Here is a 24281-nt window from a genome sequence, read left to right as displayed (position 1 = left end):
AGTAAAACACGGTGGAACTTATTTATACAGAATGAATAATATATATGCATTAACTCAAGCATTGTTTGGCTTGTGTTGCTCGTTGTGCAGTAGAAAAGATGAATAGAGTCACTCTAAATTCTAAATATGAATTACATTACCAAAATATAAAATAAAAATCAATTTATGTGACAATTAGAACTTTAAAAGTAAGATTGTTGCCCTTGCTTCAATCCATACTTATCTTTTCCCAAATATTAAGTCACCTTAACTTTACCAGATTTGCTACCATGAACACTTTGAAGAAATGAACAAATTATGATAAAATGTGATGCGTTTGGTACTTATTCTTCACAGATATGAACAAGCTTTTCTGACTTCTGTAATTGGATTCAATCCAGCAAGGTATTTCTGGATTGGTCTCTCAGATGCAGAGGAGCAGGGGACATTCAGATGGGCCAGTGGGGATGCTGTCACCTTCACTCACTGGAATGCAGGAATGCCAGGTATGTGCCATGGGGGCCACCGAGTTTCTGCTCTGGGGACCCGAGAAGTGACAGTTTGAAAGCTAAAAAGTGGTTTAGAAACACTTCTGGCATAAAGTGGCAGTAATGTCAGTGCAACTTTCCATTTGTGCTAAAGGGATTAAATCAGGGATTGTGGTAGCTCCTTCCAGTAGACTGCCTGGGACTGCATATGTCTGTCGGCATCATTCACTCTCTGTTGTTTGATGGTTTTGATAAGTAATTCATAGTATAATTTAAAAGGGAATTGATAAAATTTCTTTTATGATTTAATTGAAATGCATGTGGATTACTGTGAGCTATTGGCATCCACAGTGGGGACAGGTTACTCTTAAGCAGGTAGCACATGTTTTGAGAAGATGCAGCCATGTATCAATAAAGTTTAAAAATGTTATGTTTCATGAAGGAAAGGAGTCAGGCTGCGTGGCGATGATAACAGGAACTTCAGCTGGATTATGGGATATTTTGAACTGTGAAGAAACAAACATGTTTGTCTGCAAGCAGCTGGTGGAGGGAGTGACCCCCCCACCTCCTCCAACAACGACCCCTCTCCCATCGTGCCCAGAGGGATGGAAATCCATTCCTCAGAGCAGCTCCTGCTTCAAAGTAGGTGTTTAATGTCTGAATGCAAACACTTGTTCTTTCAAATGAGAATACGTTTGTGTAGGCATGGAAGGTGCATCTTACCCTGCCTGCCTGATAGGTGGCCTGTGGCAACATGTCTCCAGGCGGCGTGGCTGGCTGGGAAGTGCTGGAAGGTGCCGTCTGTAGGTTGAACTGAAGTTTGGAGTCACAGGGAGTCTGAAATGGTAGGGAAAGCAAAGCTGCAGTAATAAAATTTGATAGATGACCACAGGCTTATGATTGCACAATTAAATAGTAAGTGATAAAAATAGAGGGCAGGAGACCAGAAGAAAGGTAGAAGCCCAGAGTTCTGTTTCTAAATTTCTGTAATACCCAGCACAGTATTTAGTTGTCTACTTTTCATAGATTTTTCAGGGAGGAAGGGAGAAAATGCAAACATGGTTTGGTGCAAGAGATTTTTGCAGAGCCATCGGGGGAGATCTGGCATGTATTCACAGTGAAGAAGAACAAAACCTAATAGCTGGCTTGTAAGTATCTGCATAGACTATCATTTAAACCTCATCACATTTTATTATAAATAATATATATATATATACACACATATAAATAAATAAATAAGAATTGACCTTTCTGAAGGACGTAAAGGATTTCTGGTGATCAATTTCTACTTTGCAAAGATGGTGTAAATCCTTGCAAAGAGGCAGAAGGAAATGGGTGGAAAGAGGTGAGCCAAAGGGTTTCTTGACAGGCTTTGGGAAGTGGTGCTATGAATGGAAGTATCCTGAACATCCACAAAAATGAAAGAAGGATCACCAAAATTGGTTTCAACTAAGTTTAGTTCAAAGAGATAAAACTGATCTTCTTAGCTGATCAGGAGATAAAATAATTTTGATTGAAAGAATAGTTTGTGCTCCTTTCCTTCCTTAGTTAAGAGGAAAAATTGGGAGACTAAGGAAAGCCTGACCTATTGATGTGCTTATATAAATATTTAAATCAAGCCTATGAGTATACACAGGTCTGAATTTGGATGCCTGTTACTTGGTGGAACCAAGACCTTAAAATATATTTTCATTTAAGTTCACAGTACTTGTGAACGTATGACACCCGTGATCTTCCCCATGAAGCTCTGTGTTTCTTTGCTTCCTGCCACATACAGTGCCAGGGTGTTTTTCCCTACATGACAATTGAACGATTACTTCATATGACTGTCTCAAATGGTACTTCTAGCATCAAAACGCTGAGAATAATATAATATATGCTATACATTCTTCTTTATTTCACACTGTGTCTAATTGTCTGTATTTATAATCATTCAGAAACAGAGAATATCTTCACTTATCTTACTGGATGGGTTTAAGTGCCTTGGACTCTGACAGTGGATTTATATGGAGTGATGGCTCACCAGTGAGTAAATAATTTATTGTTCCAGCTTTTTGTCTACTTTTCCATGTCTGTGTTGGCAGCAGCTCTCACAACTCCTCCTATACAAGCCAGCAGTGACCATATTATTTTTTATTACCTAATTCCACTCTAGGAACAAGTTTTTATCTTTTGATACTTCATAGTTACAGCTAACAGTATGACATTTAGAGTAATGAAATAACGCCAAAGGTCATGGAATATCTTTCTTGGTCTAAGCAAAACTGGCTGTATTTATGTCTATATTACTATTTGTCATTTAATGTTAGAAATAATTTTGTATGTCTCCACAAGCCAGGCTTTGTTGCCCTCACCATCTTAAGTAGATCAAGGTCTGCAAGGCCCAAGTCCATATGGCAGCACTGATGGATTGTCTCAGGTTGGAACATCAGAGAAGGATAACCAGGGGGCAGAGGATGGTACTTAGATACTTCTTTCTAGAGCTTGACAGGAGAACTTTATCTCTCCTGGTAACAAAGAGGGCAACAACTTCTTGGCTTATTAACATGGCTTATAAATACATGGCTGATATATTATGCTATGCAAGGGTCATGTCCTTCTCCTTACAAGGACTGTCATCAAAGCACAAGACAGACCATGAAATCAAATGAAGTACATTCTTCTTCAACAGGACGATATAAGACAATTATTTCACCTTGAAAGGAAAACAGTAACAAAACTGTGTTTCCACTATAGGTAAATTTTGAAAAATGGGCAAGTGGCGAACCAAACAATTATGATGGAAATGAAAAATGTGGTGTATTTAATGGCTACAATAACATGAACTGGAATGATTTATTTTGTGAACATATGCAGGACTATGTTTGCCAAATAAAAAAAGGTAAGATAACTTTCTTTCTTAAGAAAATTTGAGAGGCAGATAAAAACATCCTTTCCAGGTCAGATCACATTACCTGCAGGTATTAGGGTCATCTGTGCCATCAAGCACAAAAAAAAACACTTAATAAATTTTAATTTAAATATAAGTAGTTGAAAACTATGGGTTCATCCATGAGATACACACGTAAGTTTGGGATGTATATGCAGCATGTTGAGGAAGTGAAATAGAGCAACGTAAAGTTTGGCATAGTTTCTGTAAGCTTAACATGTGATCAGCTATAACATGGTGTTTTGCTGAGCGTAACACCTTCTTTCCAGATATTCTGAGAAATTCTGTGACAAAAATAAGCATACTGAGTAACCCTTAAGATTAATTTTATTACTTGGAATTAAAATGCTAACAACTGTATAAATATATTTAATCGAGAGTTATCTGAGAAACGTAATATACTCAGATACTGATTTATGTTGCAGGAGTACCACTGAAACCAGAGCCTACTTCCACGTTCAGTAAGTCTTGTACTTCCAATAACAGAAATCAATTCACAATAACGACATTAAGCAGTCTGTAATAGAAATTAATGTTTTACCTTGCAGATTATGAATATATTGTTAGTGAAGATGACTGGATAATACATAATCACAAGGAATACTACTTCAGCATGGAACCAATGCCTATGGAAAAAGCCAGGGACTTTTGCAAGAAGAATGGTGGTGATCTTGCTGTTATTGAGAATGAAAGTGAAAAAAATTTTCTTTGGAAATACGTAAGAAACATGTTTTACTTCGAAGATGTGCTGTTCTGTCCTGCACTGAGGCATCTCTTTCAGCTGGCTTGTGAAATATTAGAAAGCGGTCCCCAACATAAAAAAAAAAAAAAATCAGTACAACCTTTTATGGGCTTATCTACTTAGGAGCTTTACCATAATCATTATTTTGATAAATTGCTACATGTAGAGAAATCCTCAGCTTCTTTTCAAGAACACTCTCAGGATGCAAATTTCAAAAACCTTGCTGTGTTTATCTGAAAGCTACAGTTACTGTGTATATTTTCTTTTCCAACTCATTCTCTTCACAGAATTCAAGAAAAGCTTTTCCCTTTTTTTGCCAAAACAGATGTCAGATTTTCAGTAAAATGTTTAAGTCAGAATATTTTCTAATAGGAAAAGAATAACTTGATGATGATATACTCTTTTGGAAATAATTCCTTACTATTAAACCCAAATATGATTCCAGCCTTTCCTCCACATGACTAAGTACTAAACCCCACCATTTACTTGTAGTCTTTCAGCAAATTATCACGATGTTTTCCTAAAATTCTTAAAAAATATTGCTTTATCTTATAATCTGCTTAAGAGGTTGTTCTTATCTTCTTAACAGATTTCTGCTCCATTTCTTCTTCATGCCATTCTGCCTTTTTTTTGGTTGTTTTTTAAATTTAAAGACTAGAAATAGGAGAAAAAAAAATTGCATTTTGCAGTTCAGGCACATAATCCCAGCAAATCCCCGGACATTGCATAATTTGCAATTTTACAACTGAAACTAAAGTGTTTTTTTGAGAGCTTGCTTATTTTATTTGAAATCTGTTTTCTTACAGCTCATTAAAATCCTTATTTTCTGTGTTTTAGACTTTCTATAAAGACTGGGGAAATAACTTCTATATTGGCTTAAGCGTGAGCCTTGACAAGACATTCCGGTAAGTCAAAACAAAACAAGTTTGTCAGATGTGAGTATTTGGCATGTCTGTAAGAGACTGTTGAAGTTCAATGACTGATACAACCTGTCTACAGCCATGTCTTGACATCCAGTTTTAAAATACGATTCTGCTCCTCAGGGGAGCATTTATCTCTTAATAATTTCACTCTCTCTTTCCCCTTCTTTTGGTTCTATACTCTGCTTTTGTATTGTGCAGCTGAGATACTCACTCACAGTTGGTGTGGTGTCATCCCCTTGTTAGATGACAGATAAAATTGGTTGGAGGTCTCTAGGATGTTCCAGATGGTACTTGCAGACATTACTGAATATACAAATGATCAAAGAAAAAGAACCCTCAAAACCTGAAGTGAGAGGCATCAGGGTGGTTTTTAGAGGTGAAGTATCAATAGTGGAGAGCCCTTGTCTGACAGGTAATTCCCAGATGGTTGTGCTGTCAGAGCCTAGGGCAGGACAGCTTCAGGTTACACGGAGTCATCACACTTCTCCAAATGTCTTTGGAAACAAAGTGCCCTGGGAATGTCCTAAACTACCCCTGGAGCCTTAGATGAGTTACAGACACATTTCTCCTGTGGCACTTTGCCGCCCCCCGCCGCCTCTTTTTCTAGTGACTTCTGGGATTTGAAGCTCAGTCAGATGAGTCTCAGCTTCTTCGTTTCAGTCTTTTTGCTGTTGCCTTAGGATGCCTGTCTTGGCCACAAGCCACAAAACTGGATAGTGTCATCTCCTGGAGCTACTGCTTTCTGCATCACATCCACTGCTCAGAAGACATGTTGTTTGTCCAGTTCTCCCTTGCTCCCTCACTAGGTTCATCCTCCTCCCTGCTGGATGACAGTGCCACTATATTCTTTATATTATTTCTCCCAGTTTATTATGTACTGGTTTTTCCTATTTGGCTCAGGAGATTTGCAAGTAGAAGCACCAAGGCATCCTGTTGATGCCTACCTGGAAACCCACTAAATTACCCTGGAGCTGATGTTGTCTGAAGTCTCTCAGTCTCGGCAGATTCCCCACTTGACTTTCCTCCTTCCATCACATTGAGTCTTTTCCACTTTTTTCTTGACTACTCTTTTAAAAAAAAAAAATTTAAAAAATTTGTGAATCACCAAACTAGGAAATGATTGTTGTACACCTGAAAGCAATAGCTGTATAATATTAAAGATTTCCTTTGTTTAACAAAATGGTTCCAATTGGTCCCCAGTATGTGGTTCAGGGCTCTGTCTTACCCTGCAAGATCTCATATTACTGGTTTTGGACGCAGGAAATTACTAAATTAGGCTCAGGTTTCTGTTCCTGTACTTCAGAGAAAGCCAGGTCCATCCAGTGCTATGCTGGCGTGTTCCCTGCAGGCTGTCAGTGCTTAGACACCAAGAAAGTCTGGGACCACCAGTTGAGACGGTTAGTTCAGATCTGGTCCAGACCAAACATACAAAGTTACTTTTTACTAATTCCAAATGGATGGTCTTGGTTTTCTCTCAACAGAGAACAGCATGTGTTTGTAAGCTAGGCTATAGGAAACTTAAAATACAAAGCTCTAATACATCCTTTACAAATAAATATTAACTCATTCAACGAAGTATTATTATTGCCCTGTATTACTTCTTTCAGGTGGATGGATGGAACTCCAGTGAACTATGTTGCCTGGGCTCCAAATGAACCCAATTTTGCAAATAATGATGAGAACTGTGTGGTCATGTATACCCAAACAGGTGTGTGCTGTAACAACATTCAGCCTGCATGGTGTGGCATAGGCTTGGGAGGGCTGCATGTGCAAGGCTGGGTGAGTTATAATGCTGAGCAGGCTGGTGCCTGACAGAGTGTTTAAAAAGCATAGGAAAGAGCATAAATCATATCCTCTTCTTTCATTTATGCACTTTTAAAAAAATTCAACTCTATGTAGCTAACACATTGGATTACATCTGCAGTTCGGTTCCTAGCTTTGTCAGAAAATTTCAACATGAACAAATCAGTTAAGCATCAGACTATCTGCAGACAGAGTCAGTATTTTTTTTCCTCTAACTTCTGTCAATTTTAAGACTACCTCTCAGGGACATCAGCTGTCTGTTATCATTTCTGCAGTTCCTAAAAATTGAAGGCTTGGGCATGGTTTTGATTATTACTAAACACTGCTATACACTATTTTAGTTAAAATAAATACAGATATCCTGTAATAGAGAGAGCTGGAAGTAATTGTGCCTACGTTAGCCAAGCACTTATTCTTCGGAGTAGTTACTCTCTTCTACTTTTAAGCATCTCTAGTCTCAAAATCTATAGCTGAGGTAATCTTCCTAGGCTCTGTTAGAGGTCAATGGAAGGAAGCGAACACTTTTGCGGAGTAAATATTATGTCCTGTTTTTGGAGATCTTTAATAATGTCCTTAATTTCCCTGAGTTATAATGACATTGAACATAAGGTGGGATTACCTTGTAGTTGTCTACAGCTAATGAAATGAAGGCCATTTTCTTATTCATTCCTGATCCATAAAACGGGGATGATGATGTTAGTGTTATATCCTTACATCAGATTCCCATAGGGGGAAAAGATACCCAGAAGACTATAAGAGCCTCAGGTAACGAGGACCAAGTACCTTATATAGAGAGAGTGAACTTAGGGATCGTACAGGTCTTAGAGAGGTGAACTAAGCATTTGAACCTAAAACTCCCTTTTGGCAATGCTATTATTTTGCAATATTGAAATATTTCTGTTCTCAGGCAAAAATATTCATATTCTGAATTTTGCTGGAAACCTGAGTATTTCTAAGGAACATACATAAAAATTACTCTATTTCTGGGGCAGAGAAATACAAATATTGGAATTAGCTCTATTTCCTAGGATAGATCTGCTTCAGGAAAGGACACTTTTTATCCCAGTCTCAGTTGCATTTCATTTTTCTTTCATTCTAATTTGCTTTCAGGTACATGGAACGATCTCAACTGTGGCAGTGTTGAGTTATTCATCTGTGAAAGGCTTAACAACACTGTTCGTCCAGCTGTAGCTCCCACTTCACCACCACCAAAGGGTGGCTGTTCAGAAGGCTGGCTCCTCTTTGATAACAAGGTGCAGTATGAAATGTTGGTATATTGTGTTTCAAAAAGAGCAGAATAAAACCCATGTTTGGTTCAGTTTTTCAGTTGCAGCAGGGTTTTCAGTTTTCACAAAATATGTTCTGATTGTGTATATTTAAAGGCTATAAATATAAAATTCCTGAAATAAAAATTATAACCTCTATTGAGATTACAGCAGTTACGAGGGAGGTCATGAGACACATACAAGAAGAAAGCTTCCTCTTATAATTTTGCTAGTGTTTTGTGTTGCCAAGAGTGGCTGAGCAATTTCCCTTGTGTGGAGCTGTTGTATGTTCCCATTTACTGTGTTGGGCTTATTTGGCTGTCCCAGGTTGTCATAACATTCATTTGTCCCTTGCTTACTATGCACTGGCTCTTAAGCCACAAAAGCACCTTCCCTTGAGCAAATTTATCAGGTTTTTTTTCTATAACTGAAACACCTGGTAAGGTTTTTAAATAATCCAATTTTAACCTTCACTACACTTTATTAGTTAAGATTACTCTTAGCCTTCTCAAAAGACAAAAGTTCAGGGTAAGAGACTGTATATATATATTTTTTAAATCTATAGATTGTCATCAATGAAGCTATAAAAGCTGTAAGAGAACAGTGTACACTGTTGAGAACGCAGCTAGAAATGATGACAAGCCTTGATGACATCTCTTTATCTACCTCTGTCTGTCTTCCTTTTGGCTACGTGTGTCGTGTGTCGTGGCTGGCTGAGCCTCCCAGCAGCCTCACAGTGCTGTGCTTATGTTGGTAGGTAGAAAGGTGGTGGTGACACACCAGTGCTTTGGCTGCTGCTGAGCAGTGCTGGCACAGCATCAAGGCTGTCTCCCCAACCTTCACCTCACCCCCAGCACCATCAGGCTGGGTGTGGGCAAGATCTGGGGAAGGGACACAGCCAGGACAGCTGGCCCAAAGTGATTGGTTGGATATTCTGTGCCTTATGATGTCTGCTCAGATATAAAAGCTAAAGGAAAGGAGGAAGAAGGAGGGGCGGGGAAGTCATTATTCATGAGATTTGTTTTCCGGAGCAACTACCATGTGTACTGAAGCCCTGCTTTCCGGGAAGTAGCCAAACATTACCTGCTGATGGGCAGTAGAGAATAACATCTGTTTTCCTTCACTTCCATGCATGTGCCTTTTGCTATTGCTTCATTAAACTGCCTCTATCTTGACCCACAAGGGTTTTTTTTATTCCATCTTATTTTCTCCCCCCTGTTCTGTTGAGGAGGGGAGTGACAGAGAGGCTTGGTGGGCACCTGGTACCCAACTAAGGTCAACGCACCACACTAAACCAAAATATGATTTCAGTTTGATAGAGCTCCTTTGTTTGAGATCCCCTGGCTGCGGCCTCCTCTTTCCTTCACTCTCTCAGTCCTGGGAAAAAGAGTCATGAACTCAGAGTTTGTTCCCATTCGTGGTCCTCTCTCAAGATAAAATGTCTCTTTCTTCCCCATCTCCTGCAAGAGGAGCTTCCAAAGGCTCCTTCCTTGACTCCTCTTGAAGTGTTCACACACTGCTTCTGACGGTGATGGAGCTACCTCGCTTTTGCTCAACTTTTTTCCCAAATTGCTTGATTAACTTTCCAGTTGCCTACTTTAATCAGCACATTGATTTGCTTGGTTATGACAAAGCTAATGACGACTTGGTTAAATCTCACAGATCATATTACAAGAAATGGTAAATCATGGTTTTCTTTGTAATGTCACAGTCATTCTCTTTCTGTGATTATCCTGTGAGAACCAAACCTGGTTTGACAAATAAGGCAACAGAAACTGAGATGGTCAGCTTCAAAAACGTATCTTATCCTTGTTTGTTTTCTGAGGTCTCATTAGGCATTCCTCCCACAAAGCCACACCTCAGAAGTGTGCCCAGAAGCTTTAACATAATTTTTACTGAAATCATTAGGCTGACATTTTCCTTCTCCTAAGTGTGTGCTGAAATACCGGGATTTATACTAGTCTTCTAGTATAGATCTTCTCTTTCTTAAAGACCTAAAGACAAGCAAGAAAGGACTGTTAAACCAGCTACTCTGCCTTTTTGCTTAAAATATCTTGTTTTATCTTGTTTGTTACAAACAGAGGTGCTTTCACCAGAAATTAAAACACCATTCTGTTACATATTTGTCACGCTTCTCTTTTTTCAGTGTTTCAAAGTATTTGGGTTTAATGAAAATGATACATTGACATGGCACGCTGCGAGGAACAATTGTATTAATTTTGGAGGAAACCTGGCTACTATATCCAAAAAGGAAATCCAAGGTATAAAGTACTAATGTTTTGATACTGGATGAGATATTAAGTAATTCCTGATAAACAGATTAAATCAGGTGTTATAGGTTCTGCAATATATGCTGTTATTTATGCTGTATTAATACAAAGTTCTGTTGAATGTGAAATTGCACTTTTGCAAAAATGCTTGCATTGGTTTTAGTGTCTTGATTAACTTTTAAAATCATAGCTTTGAGTTAATATAGGATGTACAAAGGAATGAATACTGTTCAAATATTAAGATTTTGTATTAGGGGCTTGTCAAATAATAAAATGTCCATATTTTATTTTTTTTTAGGTGTACATCTAAAAATAGCACGCAAAGAGAGTAATGTCCCAAACAAATCACTGTGCAAATCACCAGCTGCTGAGCCAAATGTTGTGGGTGTCAGTGGAGGACACATCCTCAGGCAGTAGAAGGCTGTAATGCTGGAGTCCCAGTTTCCCCGTTCCCCTTGCTCTGCTCAGCTTGCTGGTCTTGCTGCTCAGCATGTTACAGGGGTTTTTGTGAGGCCTCATGTTTGCTTAGGAAATGTAATGCCTCAGGTCCTGAGGGCTGCACATGGACCATCTCCTGGCTCACTCTACCAGTGCTTGTGGTTCATACTTTTTTCCACAGCAGAAGGACATTCTTTTAGTGGGAAGTCAGTCTAGGCAGGAGCTGAGGGAAACATAATCTGGCCTTCCAAAAAGCTGAGATCCCAGTACATACATACTTGGTTATTAAGTAGTTTTATTTGTGTTATGCCTGCTTAGAAATGAGGTTATTAAGTCTGGCTAACAAAGAAGTTACCAAAGAAGAAAAGGGAGTGCACAGCCTGTAGACTCATTTCCTGTGCCAGGGTTTAGCATACTCATGTTAATTTCTGTAACACCATTAAAACATTTCCCCTGTTAGCTCAGATGATGAAAAACACTGAAGTGTACAAAGATATTCCCATTTTTTTAAAAAATTGCACATCTTTGAGTTTGTAAATACTTTTTCTGACTTTAACATCAAATGACTATTCTTTTTATTTTTATCATAAGATTATCACCTTATTAATAAAGAGAAACCCTAAACTCATCATCCCAGTTCCAGGCACTCTAAAGTCTGTGCTGTATGGGAAAGGTGCATTCAATTTCCCTGCTTGTACAATTTTTCTTTATTCTTCAGCTTTCCTCATGTCCCTCCTGAAAAATGCTGCAACTGATGCTTGGATTGGACTGAACGACATAAATCAGGAGCACACATACTTATGGACAGATGGAAGCCCAGTTTTCTATACAAATTGGGCAAAAGGTTCCCGAAGTTATTATAGTAAGGTAAACATTAATTTCTGTTTATCACTTAAACATTATAACTTTGGTAGATGGATAAAAAATATGTAGTTACAACCATATTTTCTGTAAGGTTTCATTATGAAGATTTTTAGTAATGTCATTGCTTTTTAAAAGCAGAATAATCATGTGGGAGATTTTGTATGGTTCTTTATGAATCCAGCACAGGTTTGGAAGCGTTATGCAAAACTCAGACAATTGAGCAATTTCCCTCACTTTACCATGACTGATGAGGAGATTCAAGTAAACCACAGTAGAGCAGTAACTGCGTAATTTTGGGATACAGTGAATGTTATTTAGACTTGGAGAAAATACTCAGATGACTGCATATATTTATATTTATTTAGACTGAACTTATTCAGATAAATGGATTGAACAAAATCCTCAAAAGGAGACTGGGAAGGAGACTCCTTTCCCATTTTTATCTTCTCCCCCACTAGTCTTCCTTCTGAAAGATCTCTTCTGCATGCTTTGAAACTTTCAGCACTGCTATATCATTTTGTGTTTAAATGCAAGACAAACATGACTGTTTTTCAATAATTGTAAAATGGCTAATGTAGAATACTGCTCCTAGTATTCTACATTAGTACTGTTTCTGTCCTGCTGTGCTAGCTTTACCAAGTTTCTCTCTTTTTTCATAACAGAATTGTTTGAGTTTATTTAAAATGGGAAAAAGTTCTGCAAGGTCTAACCCCTGCTGCCTAGAGCTGGGGTTTGGGCTCTCTAGGACTTCCCCATCTCACAAATGCATACACTTTCTGTAGAAGGCTGTGCCCACTTCCCTACACAAATTCCTCCAGATACAACTTCACTTGCAACCAAGACCTGGGCTAATGCCCCTGGAGGGTGTTGGAAGTTGCATGAGACTGTGCTGATATGAAGTGGGGAGAGCCACTGCCTCCTGCTGCAGAAAGCCAAGCAGCAGCTGCTCACGATGTGGGAGGAGAAGGAGGAAGGTAAAAAGCCCAACCTGCAGTGCAAAGGGTTTGGGAGGTGTCCCCCACAAAAGGCTGAGTCTGATCGCTACCTCTACATTACCGCACTGCGGTGACAACTTTGGTTCCAAGTACCACACTGGGGCAGGAGGAGGATTGCAGCAATGCAGACGAGCACCAGTGCTGAGGGGAGCTTCCTCATAGCCTCCAGGAAAACAGCAACGGAGCTGAAATGTCCTGTGGGCCAGAGCTAGCAGGCGCACGTCTACTGGCACACACACATGCATATAAGTGAGTGCACAGGGATTATATACATACCGGTAGTCCAAAACACTTCTTCCTGCCTCTGTGCTGTGCTTTGCAACTCCCCCCATCATCCAAGTGCAAACCTTCCTAAGGCTGAGTTGTAAATGCTTACTGTCATATCATGGCTCCTGACCACTGCTTGTGTGTGTTTGCGTGTATGACCTTTGTATTATCCATCTGTGTGTGCTTGTGTGTGATAAGCTAGTCTGTATACCCAGGAGGAGTAGGAATGTTTCCTATCTATCCATATCTTTTTCTTGTCAATCTCATTTACCCTATAGGACGACTGTGTCTTTATGATGAAGAACCCTATTGAACAGGCAGGGAAATGGAAAGATGAAGAATGTAAAACAAGCAAAAGCTACATATGCCATAAAAATTCTGGTGAGTTTTCTTTCACCACTTCCTAGTACAGCAGATTAATTGTGGTTATGTCAAACTGGTCTTAAAAGTGATTTTCCCACATTAACCCTATGTTAACTGAAATTAATCTGACAGTATCACATGTGCTACTGACCATTTCAACAAAACGAGCACACATTTTATTTTTTGGAGAAAAACACTTAAGCTTTCCTATTTTGAGAACTAGACCAGTAAATTAAAAAAAAATGAATAAATCATCGATCATCATGTATTTCACTATTGTTGGTGATCAGGTGGGACAGAGAGGACAGTACTTTGTCTTTCTTTGCATAGCTAAATTCTTCAAAATGAAATAATACTGTCATACTGAAAAGCACTGCAACTTTATTTTGAAAAACTGCCCTGCCTGATTTCCTTTACAGTCTTTCTCAGTCTCACTTACTCAGTCTTACTCGGGCTACAATCTTACATCAGCAGCCATTGTATCCCTCTGCTTGCTCATGGTGTTCTTACTGCACCCTGTTCCTTGTCAGAAACACAACAAATGCTAATATATAATGGAAAAAGCGGAGGAATTGTTCCCTTCAATGCCCTACATCATTACAGTATGCTTTGGGAAGGTCTAGAGCTTACAAGGCATGTTCCTGGAGGTGATACAGCTAATTATGCTAAAAGGTTATTCTGACAAGAATTGAAAATTTTGTCAAAGAATACGAAAACATGGCTTTCATCGCTGCAGTTATAGTTGCGACACATCTTTGTTATTCCAGCCTCTCTTAATTGCTTGACTACTCCAGTACACTAGATCTTCTCTCAGTGTTACATGTCTAGCCAATATAAAGTGTTTGATTTTCCCTTTTGTTTGTTTGCTCTTTACAGACCCCAAACTGCAGAACTCTGAACCCATGGTTCCGATATTTGGCTTTAACAGTTACGGTAATGACAGCTATGCAGTCATCAACCGCAAAATGACCTGGGAAGCGGCACAGACAAACTGCAGAGAGCAGTTCGCAGAACTTGCCAGCGTTTTGGATCCTTATGCTGAATCTTACCTGTGGTTGCAAATATTAAAGCACGGGGAGCCTGCATGGATTGGTCTAAACAGTGACATGGTGAGTCCATCAAATGCTTGTGACAATCCTACTGCTACCCTAGATCAGCACAGATCTTGCTCAGAGGTTGACAGGATCCACTACTGTGGGTGCTGCCTGCTCCCATGTGAGTGCTCCTGGTGAGACCCTTGAATGTGTGGCAGGCATCAAAACCTTGCTGAGGTACCCAAGTTCCCTCCGCTTCAGGGGTTTTACACATCAAACTGTTTGGCCACAATGTGAGTGAGATCTGCCCCAGCCTGCATTTCAAAGGGCACCAAGGATGGAGCGCCGTCGGCAGCGGTTTCAGCAGTACAAGTGGCTATGGAGTTTCCACTTCCTACGCCACGGTCTACCACACACTGGTGTCGGGGAGCACTGCCATTTCTTAAGGCACATTGTAGAGACACCATGGGAAAAACTGGGGTTAAAACCAGTTATTTCTTCTTGAGGTTATTGCACGTTTTGTGTTAATTCACAGCCCAGCGCTACAAGTGCTTGTGCCAGGCAATAGGGGAAACGGCAGAGTGCGGCGCAGGGCCGGGAGCAGACCTCTGGCAACTGGGACGCCTTCGGCTGCTTTTGGAGCTGAAGCCAGGGCCTTGGGGAAAACTGCCAACAAACTCAGTCAACAAAAAGTGGAAAGGACTAGAAGGGGAAACACCTATTAGAGGCATGTCAAAAGAACATGAAGAAAGATGATGTAACGGGGTGTTTGTGGAAGCAGAGTTCTGAGGGAATCAAGAGGACGGAGGCAGAGCCGGAGCTCGGTGAGACACAGGACTGAGCAGGCATAGGTACTGAGGTGAGAGGAACGGGAGAGGCACTTCAGTGAGAGCAGGCATTGGGAAACCAGGGTGAGACAGGAATCCGGAATGAAACATGGCCAAGGACTTAAAAGGAAAAAAGGACAGGAAAGGAACTGGCACAAAAAAAATGGATGGGAGCCTGTCTCCAAAGATTGCAGGAAGAAGGGGCTAGGCTGCACAGTATGGGGTGACAGAAGCCACAGATGTGACTAACGTTGCTCACGCTCTGCAAATAGTGGTGAAATCCGCTGAAAAAATGCATGCTTAGCTTGTCTCTAGTAGCTGGTCCTTGCAAGAGCTAAAAACTTACCACCACAAGCCCTGTTAGCAGGGGTAGCTGAGGTCTGCAGTGCATGCCTCATGAAAAACGTCATCAGTATTCCTCTCTCCAGTGGAACTTCTGCTTCTTCTATTTGCTTTCTATATAGAGAGAGAACCCTGGGTTAGAGGATCTGTATTTGATCTGTGTGTATATGTGGACTCCTCTAGTTACAATCTTCATCTACATATTCGTATTTGTCACCACAAGGCTCTTTGACCGTTCAGTGCCTGAGATGGATGGTGTGAATTCAATAACATAGGTTGCATACTAAATAAACATCTGTAGGACCAATGCCCTAACTGCTGTGGGGAGTGGAAGTCTGGACCAGCCTGTTATGTGTTCATGAGAGAGGACAAATCAATTTTGTGTGAACAACCATGATTTTTCATAATTTTTATATACCTTCAAGTCTTCTTTCAATGTCTTAATGTTCTTTCAATCTAATTCTGTTATGTGACATAATCCTTACTGTCATTTGCTTTTAGAGCCGTGGCCATTACATATGGTCAGATAGAAGGAGGAGCAGGTATCATAACTGGGCAAGTGGAGAACCAAATAAGAACACAGCTTGTGTCTACTTAGATTTGGATGGGTTTTGGAAGACAGCACCTTGCAACGAAACATTTTTATCTCTCTGTAAACAATCTGATGGTAAGTTGTGAATGGGAAAAATGTGATTTGGGATGCTGGAATTTCAATTAACGGCTTATCTGAATTTATCTTTTCTGCATATGAACTGTTGTGATAGATGGTGTATGCCTTGTGATAAACTACTGCGTTTATCAAGGAAGAACTTCCAGATCCAGTCTGTCTTGAATGATTTTCAGACATTTAATTCCACAAGGCCAGTCAACACATGCAAATGATAAAGACAACTGCAATATTTCATGACACATGCAATAGTTCTTTTATGATCTCTGCACGATACTTCACAGCAAATTTTATATTCATCTAAGCTCTACTTTGGCTTGAGTTAGGCGATGCGATAGGCTACTAATTGCACTTTTACATAGCTTAGGATGTATGTACAAGGGCAGGTACAAACAGCTTCTCTGACCAATCTTGCTACAAACTGGCTGGAAACATGCCACTGGCTTGTGTTGGTGGTGGTGTCGAGATCCTTTATGTATATTGACTCACTCTGTTTCACAAATTTTAAGTAGAACTTGCCTTGCTGAAAACAATTGCAGTTAGACTGGCGTAAGCCTTGTTCAGCAGATTGGAGAACCAGCTCCAACCAGTATGGTTTATTACTGATTTACCACGTTTAGTTCAATCTTTTATCATCAGTTAAGTCTATGGGATATACCTTTTCCTGGAATCACTGTCAAATTGGTAGAGCTGATGGGGTGGTGCGGGAGTACATTTCCCTTAGTTTTTAAGACCCTACTAAAACCTGTGTGTCTTAATAGAGTTAATTCCCAGTGAACCACCACAGCTTCCTGGAAAGTGTCCTGAACCGAAGCGTGGTAGGTCTTGGATTCCCTTCCGTGGTCATTGCTACTATGTTCACACTGATACTGAGGAAAGCTGGCCTGATGCTTCCATGACGTGTATTCAAATGGGTAAGTGTTGGAGGTTTTTATGACGATATTTTACAGGTGGTTTGTGTGTTTGGTTTTTTAATCCAGAACTAAGAGGTTATACATAGATGTGCGTGTGTGTATGTATATCAATTACAAGCAACAGCTAATTTAAATTTGTTATCAAGCTCTTCTACTATATGAAAAAACTGATCACAAAACATGCCACGATTGTTTACTGAGCTAATTAATTTCTAATGTAAAATGTTGCTGATATTATATGTAATATTTAATTGATATTTTTAGGTTCTTCTCTGGTTTCCATAGAAGATTCAGCTGAAATGAACTTTCTCTTACTTTATTTGTCTCCACTTGCAAGTGACTTCAGAAAGTTTTGGATAGGATTGTTCAAAAATATTGATGGTAATTATTTCACGATGCATACTGAGATGAAAATAAATAATAAATAAACAGAAAGAATACTAAATAACACTAACATATGAAATACTAATGTTAATATACTAAATATTAAATAAATGAGAAAGAAATCAACTGTTAAATGTTTAATAGCTTTTCTGCTAAAATACTTAAAATGTAAACCACCAAGAAGTCTACGCATTTTGTTTCTTTACTGTAATTAGAGCATATTTTGGTCTGTAAATGGTTCTAGCTTAGCACTGCATTAGTTGATTAAAATGTTTCCTTTTGCTTTTTTTAATTCAAATTGCTCAACATTTAACCAATGTTAGTCTTTTAAGAAAAATGTTGTCTTGTAATTAAAAGCTGAGGCAGCCTTAAATTGAAATTTTTTTCTAAACAACACAGAAGATAGCAGCTCATATAAGCTGCCTAGCAACACTTCTTAATCTAAATTTCAGGGGGGTTTCAAAATTATTTTTTTTTTTAGAACTTTTTAATTTCACCCAACAATATTTCAGCTTTTTGTTTCTTAATTGCACTTTTGATCCTGTTTTCTATATTACTGTAATTCTGAAGCCTGTTTCTCATGGCAGACTTTGAGGGTACATCTCCAGAATGAGTCTGGGCTGGGCTGCAGCAAGTGGCCTTGGGTACGGCTGCCCAGGTCCCTGTCTCTCCCCACCATCAATGGCAGGTACCTTGTCCCATGGTGGGCCAGGTTCATCTGATCTAGCTGAAAGCTAACAGTACAAAAGCAGAGATTTATTCCTGACCTGGCCCACCATGCTGCCACACAGCTAGATGCAGTGCAAGCAGAGGCAAGAAGAAAGTGCAGCTGCAGTCAGGGGGACAGAGGAGGTGGCACTGAGGCAGTTGTGAGTTATATCAGGATATGCTGCCATGAAAGCACATGCTGAGGGAGCAGAGACTGCAATTATTCCTACTTGATGCGCCTCAGCAGGAGATGAGCAGAGAGTTATTATTACAGAAAGAGAGCTGATTCAGTCTGCAAAGATAATTGATTAGTACAGCTCTAATAAAGCAGCTATTCACCGATTTTGGATACACACATAAAGAAAACCTCCCAAGCAACGTGGATCCTTGAACTGCAGAGCGTGGCTTGCACAGGTGCTCTGCTTTTCTTAAGGCTCCAGTCCTGGGCACAGGCTTCAGCTAAACATGCTTGGGCAGCCTGGGCATGTCTTTCCTACATCACTGGCAGCCATGGCCCTGAAGGCTGATGGAGTTCACTTTGTCTGTGAGTATTTACATTTGGAACACTCCTGTCTGAGTATCTCTGGCTGTTAAACCAGTGAGAAATAAGTCCTCCTTGATGTTATTTTAATCAACGAATATACTCCATGTCTGATGTTGTTGTGCCTGGTAGACTAGAAATGATCCCCCACTTCAGTCCCTCACTAGGTAATACTTTTGATTTTAGGGGAATGGCTATGGACAGACAGAAGCGCAGTAGAATTTGTCAACTGGGAGAAAGGAGAGCCTACAGTAATTTTTGACGAACACTGTGTTGACATGGATGTCTCAAGTGGAACCTGGAGGAACTATTACTGCTCCGTTGACCAGAATTTTATTTGCAAAATCCCCAAAAGTAAGTTTTGAATTTCTGTGCACTGGGTTATTTTAGCAGTAGTGGTTAATATACATCAAGCCATACTGCTTATGCACTAGGTATGCTTTATGCACCAACGCTGATGCATGTGCATCAAAGCCAAGAGTAATTTCTGTTCAAGGCAATGAGAAATAATGCTGGAGAAGAACCTGAGCTGCTGTTTCCTCCTTTCATTTAAAAGCGTTGATGTCTTGGCATCTTTCATACCCCAAGGCAGGGGAGAACACATAACCTGTTGAGAGTGCAAAGAAAATCCATAGTCATTAACGGTCAGATTGCAAGGGGCAGTAGATGATGAATAGGTGACTAATGGTGAGAAGGCACTCTCTTGATAGCTAAGCTGAGGGGCAGGAGGACAAAGTCACTGAACTCCTGCAGAAAGGAAGGAGGTGCTGCCAGTGGGGTCTGTACCAGTGAAGTGTGCTGGGATCTGCTGGATGACCAAGAAGAAAGCGGCAAGTGAGAGTGAGCTGCAGGGCCCAACTTATGTGTCTGCTGACACAGACCTGGGGAGACATGCCAAGACAACCAGACAGCATAGTGCATTTCATTTTTAATGGTTGCTTGTGGCCTTATGACTTTTTGGATGTCAACTCACGCAAAATCTGACTGTGTTACAGGCTGAGGTGAGTCCCCCTTGCATGCACAGCAGTGTTGCATAAAGCATGAAGGATGTAAATCTGCACACATGCAGCTAGAGCGAGTCACCATGTATGTATGGATTCAGTCTGTGTTTGCCCACATCAACTGGGAAGCAATATGAAATAGGCCAGGTTTGCCATTGGCAAACAGACCCGCTGCAATGTGGAACCAGCTGAGTCTCCTGCTTGTGGATCTCCACATGTTGGCAGGTTGGCAATGGAGTCATCCGTGAACTTTGTAGGGCCCAGCCAGCCAGTCCTGCAAGCAATTAACTGAATCATACTCCCTAAGCCATGGAGAGAGGAAAAGGAAGTTGCCTAACAGCAACAGCTTAAATGCCAAGTACAAATGTGCTTTTCATTTTTGAAAGTGTAAAAAAAAATCCAGTTTTTCAGTGTCAAGCCTTACACTGTGGAAGAGTAAAAACTTTGAACATCTGTCTCCACTACCAAAAAAAGTGTTCAAGTCAATTAATAGTGAGAAAACAGTTTTGTTTTGGTCTTTTGTTTTGTTTTTTCTCCAAATATTTTTAACAAGAATGTTTGATGGATTCAGCTTGAATGGTCAGGGATAATGTTTTCATGTATTTTTCGTGTCCATGTACTGTGTTCAGCTCCAGGGCCCCCAGCATAAGACATGGACCTACTCAAGTGGGCCCACTGGAGGGCTACAAAGATGCTCAGCAGGCTGTGACACCTCTCCTAGGAGGACAGGTTGGGAGAGTTGGAGTTGTTTAGCCTAGAGAAGAAAATGTTCTGCGGCTTATTGCAGCTTTCCAGTACTTACAGTGCCTATAGGAAAGATGGAGAGGGACTTTTTATCAGACAGTGTAGTGATAGGATGAGGGGTAATGGTTTTAAACTGAAAGAGGGTAGACTTAGGTTAGGTACTAGGAAGAAATTCTTTACCGTGAGGGCGGTGAGGCACTGGAAAAGGTTGCCCAAAGTAGTTATGGATGCCTCATCACTGGAAGCATTCAAGGCCAGGCTGGATGGGGCTTTGAGCAACCTGGTGTAGTGGAAGGTGTCCCTGCCCTGACAGGGGGGTTGGAACTAGGTGATCTTTAAGGTCCCTTCCAACCCAAACCATTCTATGATTCTGCAGTTATTTAAAATTTGATAGGAACACAAAGTAAAAATTATGTATGCAGTATGTATTTAGTCTTTGGATGGTTGCTTGCAAACTGTGTGTAATATATATTTATATTTTAATTTTAAAGTTACTGAAGTTGAGCCAACCCATGATTCACTGGTCAATAAGGGTAAGTTGGTTTCTTATAAGCCCATTAAACTGAAATTTCAGTAAGTTCATAGGCACCTATTATTTACAAGTAAAATTGCCTTCAGAAAAGTTTCATTTAAATACCCACTTAACTGTCACAGATGATTTTATTTTAAGTCTGTGTAAAAGAACAGGTCTTCTCTCAAACTGGATGTCTTATTGCAATATTTTTTTTCTTTCTTTACAAATGGTATACCGTAGTGCAATATAATGCTCCTTTTAAAAGGAACATAGAAGAGATTGAGCCCAATTTTGCATTGTCCATCCAGAACATGCATCAGTTTTAACTGTTGTTATGGTCGTTAAGTGAACTTTTGCAGTTCACTCCGTTTACTTAGCAAGATGTTTGTTGTATGCAACAGCAGTCTCCGGACATTTGTAGTAATTATTCTGTTTTGTCTTTCACAGCATCAAAACATGAAGCTGCTGTTTCATCAGCAAATAGTTTAGGTGGGATTGTTGTTATACTGATCTTCCTTCTGCTGACAGGAACTGGCCTTATAGTCTATTTCTTCTATAAGAAAAGACGTGATCGACAAACATTTACAGCCAGTTTTGAAAATGCTATATACCGTGGTGATGCTGATCCTGGAACTCATGAATCAAATTGTCTTGTGACCAATATTGAACAAAATGAGCAGGCAACAGTTTAATAAGCATGGTAATCTTGGGCCTGATTTTGAAAGGAATTAAAGTGCTGGAATACAAGAATTCTTAAGGCAAAGCAATTTTCTCCTACAGAAATTCTAGTTCATTTTGCACAGGATGCTTCTTGCTTTCTGTACTAGCAAGAACAAGCAATCTTGCAGGGCAGGTCCAGAGATCTGCTCACAAAATGTAGTACCTGGGAGGACTGTTGAGCGTACATACAGACCTGGAGCCATGCTGTGTAAGACAGTTCCAGTCTCTGCATCAGTCCAGCACCACCTTTAGGCACAAGAAGAACCATGCTCACCCAGGCAGCTGTGACAATATGCTCCTTAGCACACTCCAAAAAAGTACATCCGGATCTGTAGGTATCCTGAAAATGCCACCCTGATCTCCAGTGCAAACTGGCAGAATTGCACAAGTTGGACAGGATCTCCAAGCTTACCTGGTTCATGTCCGTGCTGGAAGCAGGACCAGCTCCCTGCCTCAACCAGGCAGCCTGCTCCAGTGTTGTGGGTCCACATCTTCCTTTTGCTACTGAGCTACCCACAGAAACCCTTTGTGCTGCCCGTAATATCTGAATTAACGCATTTTCCTCCTCTGTATATGACTGATAGAAAGGAAAGCGTAAATTGTTTTTCTTCTGCTATAATTCTGTAACATAAGCATTGAAAGATCAACTGTAATAAGAGGCTGGAATGTTTTATGAATAGAAATATTTTATTATTTAAATAGTAGAATAGGGTTCTCAAAGGATTCTGCAAAAGGGGGGGGGAATAGGCAGAATAAACATGCCTATTCATTTTTTCATACTTAATTCATACCTGAAAAAATTACATTAAATTTATTCTTAAAACCTCCAGTGGCAGTGAAGACTTCATACCTTTTTAGGCCATATTTTCAAAGCCTGATAAAGCATGAAAAAGTCTTTTCTGACTAGTGGGTATCTAACCAAATCCCCCCCATCTGTCTGTTTTAATTCTTTGAGTATCATTCGAAACCTCCATCATGATGGAGCTGATAACATTGCATGTCATACTGGTCTACTGGTATATTCTCTGGGTTCATAAACCCTAAAAATATACAACAGGCTCACATATAGTTTTGCGGGTTTTTTACTTTTCTGGTGTATTTTATGCCAAATGTAAACAAATCAAATGACTCAAAGCTCTTAGTCTAGAGAAGGTCCTTATTTAATTTGGTATTTTTTGATATTTTAACCTTTTGACAGATTTTAATTGTGTTTAAATTAAAATATTTTGTGTGTGTTTGAAATACATGTAAATAAGTTTTTATTCTATGTCGGCTCACTAAATGGGCATTAAAAGGCTAGTTCTAAGTAAAAGTTTGTGTGTCTTCTTAAACCAAACAATTTATCATAAAAGTAAAGATAACAGGAAGAGGGGATGGGATTCTTAAACTTCTATACACAGATGAGCAGTCACTTCTCCTAGTCTTAGCATGTTCTTAAATAGCAGTAGCGATTTGTCTTTACCATCTTGGAAAAGAGTGTATCTCATTGCTTCTTTATCCCCGACATTTGAACCCTAATAAACATCTAGTAGAAGTGTAATTTAAGACTACTGATGTGCTGTACTGATGAGCAGTTTCTGAGATAGATTTTTATATATTTAGTAGCTCGTCACGTCTCCTCTCTGTATTTTCTGACAGCAACACTATTTCTTCCCTTTTTACTTCACTAGCTATGTCTCCTAGATCTCTAATCCTTTTTGTTGTTCCCTTCTAAACCTTACTCTGTGGCATGTAGGTCTTTCTGACAGTACAACGTACCAGTGGATAAGGTATTTCAGGTGAGATCCTAACAACACTGAGCAGATCAAAAAGATTAATCCACCATTGTAACACTTGCCAAGAAGGACTTGTCTGTCTGGATTGGTTCTACAGGATCTGTAGGTCTGGATTCAGAAATGGCTACCAGAAAACAATAAACCAAAGACAGGAAAGGTGCCTAATGAGAAGTTAGTCTGTGAAATTTTCCAAGGACTGATAAACATTATAGGCTAGTAGTCCTCTAGCGTCTGTGAGAACTGAGCCAAGAATGTGCTGGGACTGTACAAGGCTGTTAGCGCACACAAGCATCAGCAGAGGATTGTATAATTTCAACGACATCTGAGACAGCAGTGGCTTCTATCTGATAATGATGAGTACAACCCTTTGAGAGACTTTTCAGAGATCTCCCCAAAATCCCCTGGAGTGCCAGTATGGCTCTGTGCAACTGACTGTGCAGCTGGGATTGGTTTCCAAACACAGCTCCGACCAGGTAGCTGTGGGTGACTGTCTGCAAATGAGGTCTGCAAGTGAAGAAGTGAATGTGCTGGGTGGATAGTTATTTGATATTTATTATAAGAGTTTTATTCTATTAGTAATAACAGCTTAGTGAAAAAAACCTCAAACAACCTTGTTCTAAGAAATACTGCTTTATGACCTGCATTTCCTCCCACCCTGATCCCTATCAGTGAAAAGGGAATTTACAAGAAACTGTGGTTTGTACACCCTGGTATGATGTTTTTTCTTCTCAAAGTGTTGATGTCTCTCATGTTTTTGATTCCATATTCCTCTCCTGCAGCTGGA

General features: G+C 39.9%; 1 protein-coding gene across 1 annotated transcript in view; it reads left to right on the top strand.

Annotated features, from left to right (window-relative positions):
• LOC102051676 (macrophage mannose receptor 1-like) overlaps window positions 1-23034 on the top strand; it is a 33537-nt gene extending 10503 nt beyond the window's left edge. Inside the window, exons 11-30 of the mRNA XM_027800493.2 lie at window positions 337-485; window positions 910-1109; window positions 1494-1615; window positions 2405-2492; window positions 3204-3348; window positions 3822-3857; window positions 3945-4114; window positions 4976-5043; window positions 6669-6769; window positions 7975-8117; window positions 10276-10390; window positions 11556-11704; window positions 13242-13344; window positions 14203-14435; window positions 16031-16196; window positions 16958-17110; window positions 17375-17491; window positions 18930-19097; window positions 20980-21021; window positions 21450-23034. Of these exons, the coding sequence (XP_027656294.1) occupies window positions 337-485; window positions 910-1109; window positions 1494-1615; window positions 2405-2492; window positions 3204-3348; window positions 3822-3857; window positions 3945-4114; window positions 4976-5043; window positions 6669-6769; window positions 7975-8117; window positions 10276-10390; window positions 11556-11704; window positions 13242-13344; window positions 14203-14435; window positions 16031-16196; window positions 16958-17110; window positions 17375-17491; window positions 18930-19097; window positions 20980-21021; window positions 21450-21694 (2713 nt within the window). The 3' untranslated portion in view covers window positions 21695-23034. The remainder of the gene's footprint in view (window positions 1-336; window positions 486-909; window positions 1110-1493; window positions 1616-2404; window positions 2493-3203; window positions 3349-3821; window positions 3858-3944; window positions 4115-4975; window positions 5044-6668; window positions 6770-7974; window positions 8118-10275; window positions 10391-11555; window positions 11705-13241; window positions 13345-14202; window positions 14436-16030; window positions 16197-16957; window positions 17111-17374; window positions 17492-18929; window positions 19098-20979; window positions 21022-21449) is intronic.
• Window positions 23035-24281: the final 1247 nt, after the last annotated feature.

The sequence above is a fragment of the Falco cherrug genome, chromosome 4 (assembly GCF_023634085.1).
Source record: "Falco cherrug isolate bFalChe1 chromosome 4, bFalChe1.pri, whole genome shotgun sequence".
NCBI classification, from domain to species: domain Eukaryota; kingdom Metazoa; phylum Chordata; class Aves; order Falconiformes; family Falconidae; genus Falco; species Falco cherrug.
Note: the sequence above shows the minus strand (reverse complement) of the source record. Positions and strands in the feature narration are given on the sequence as shown.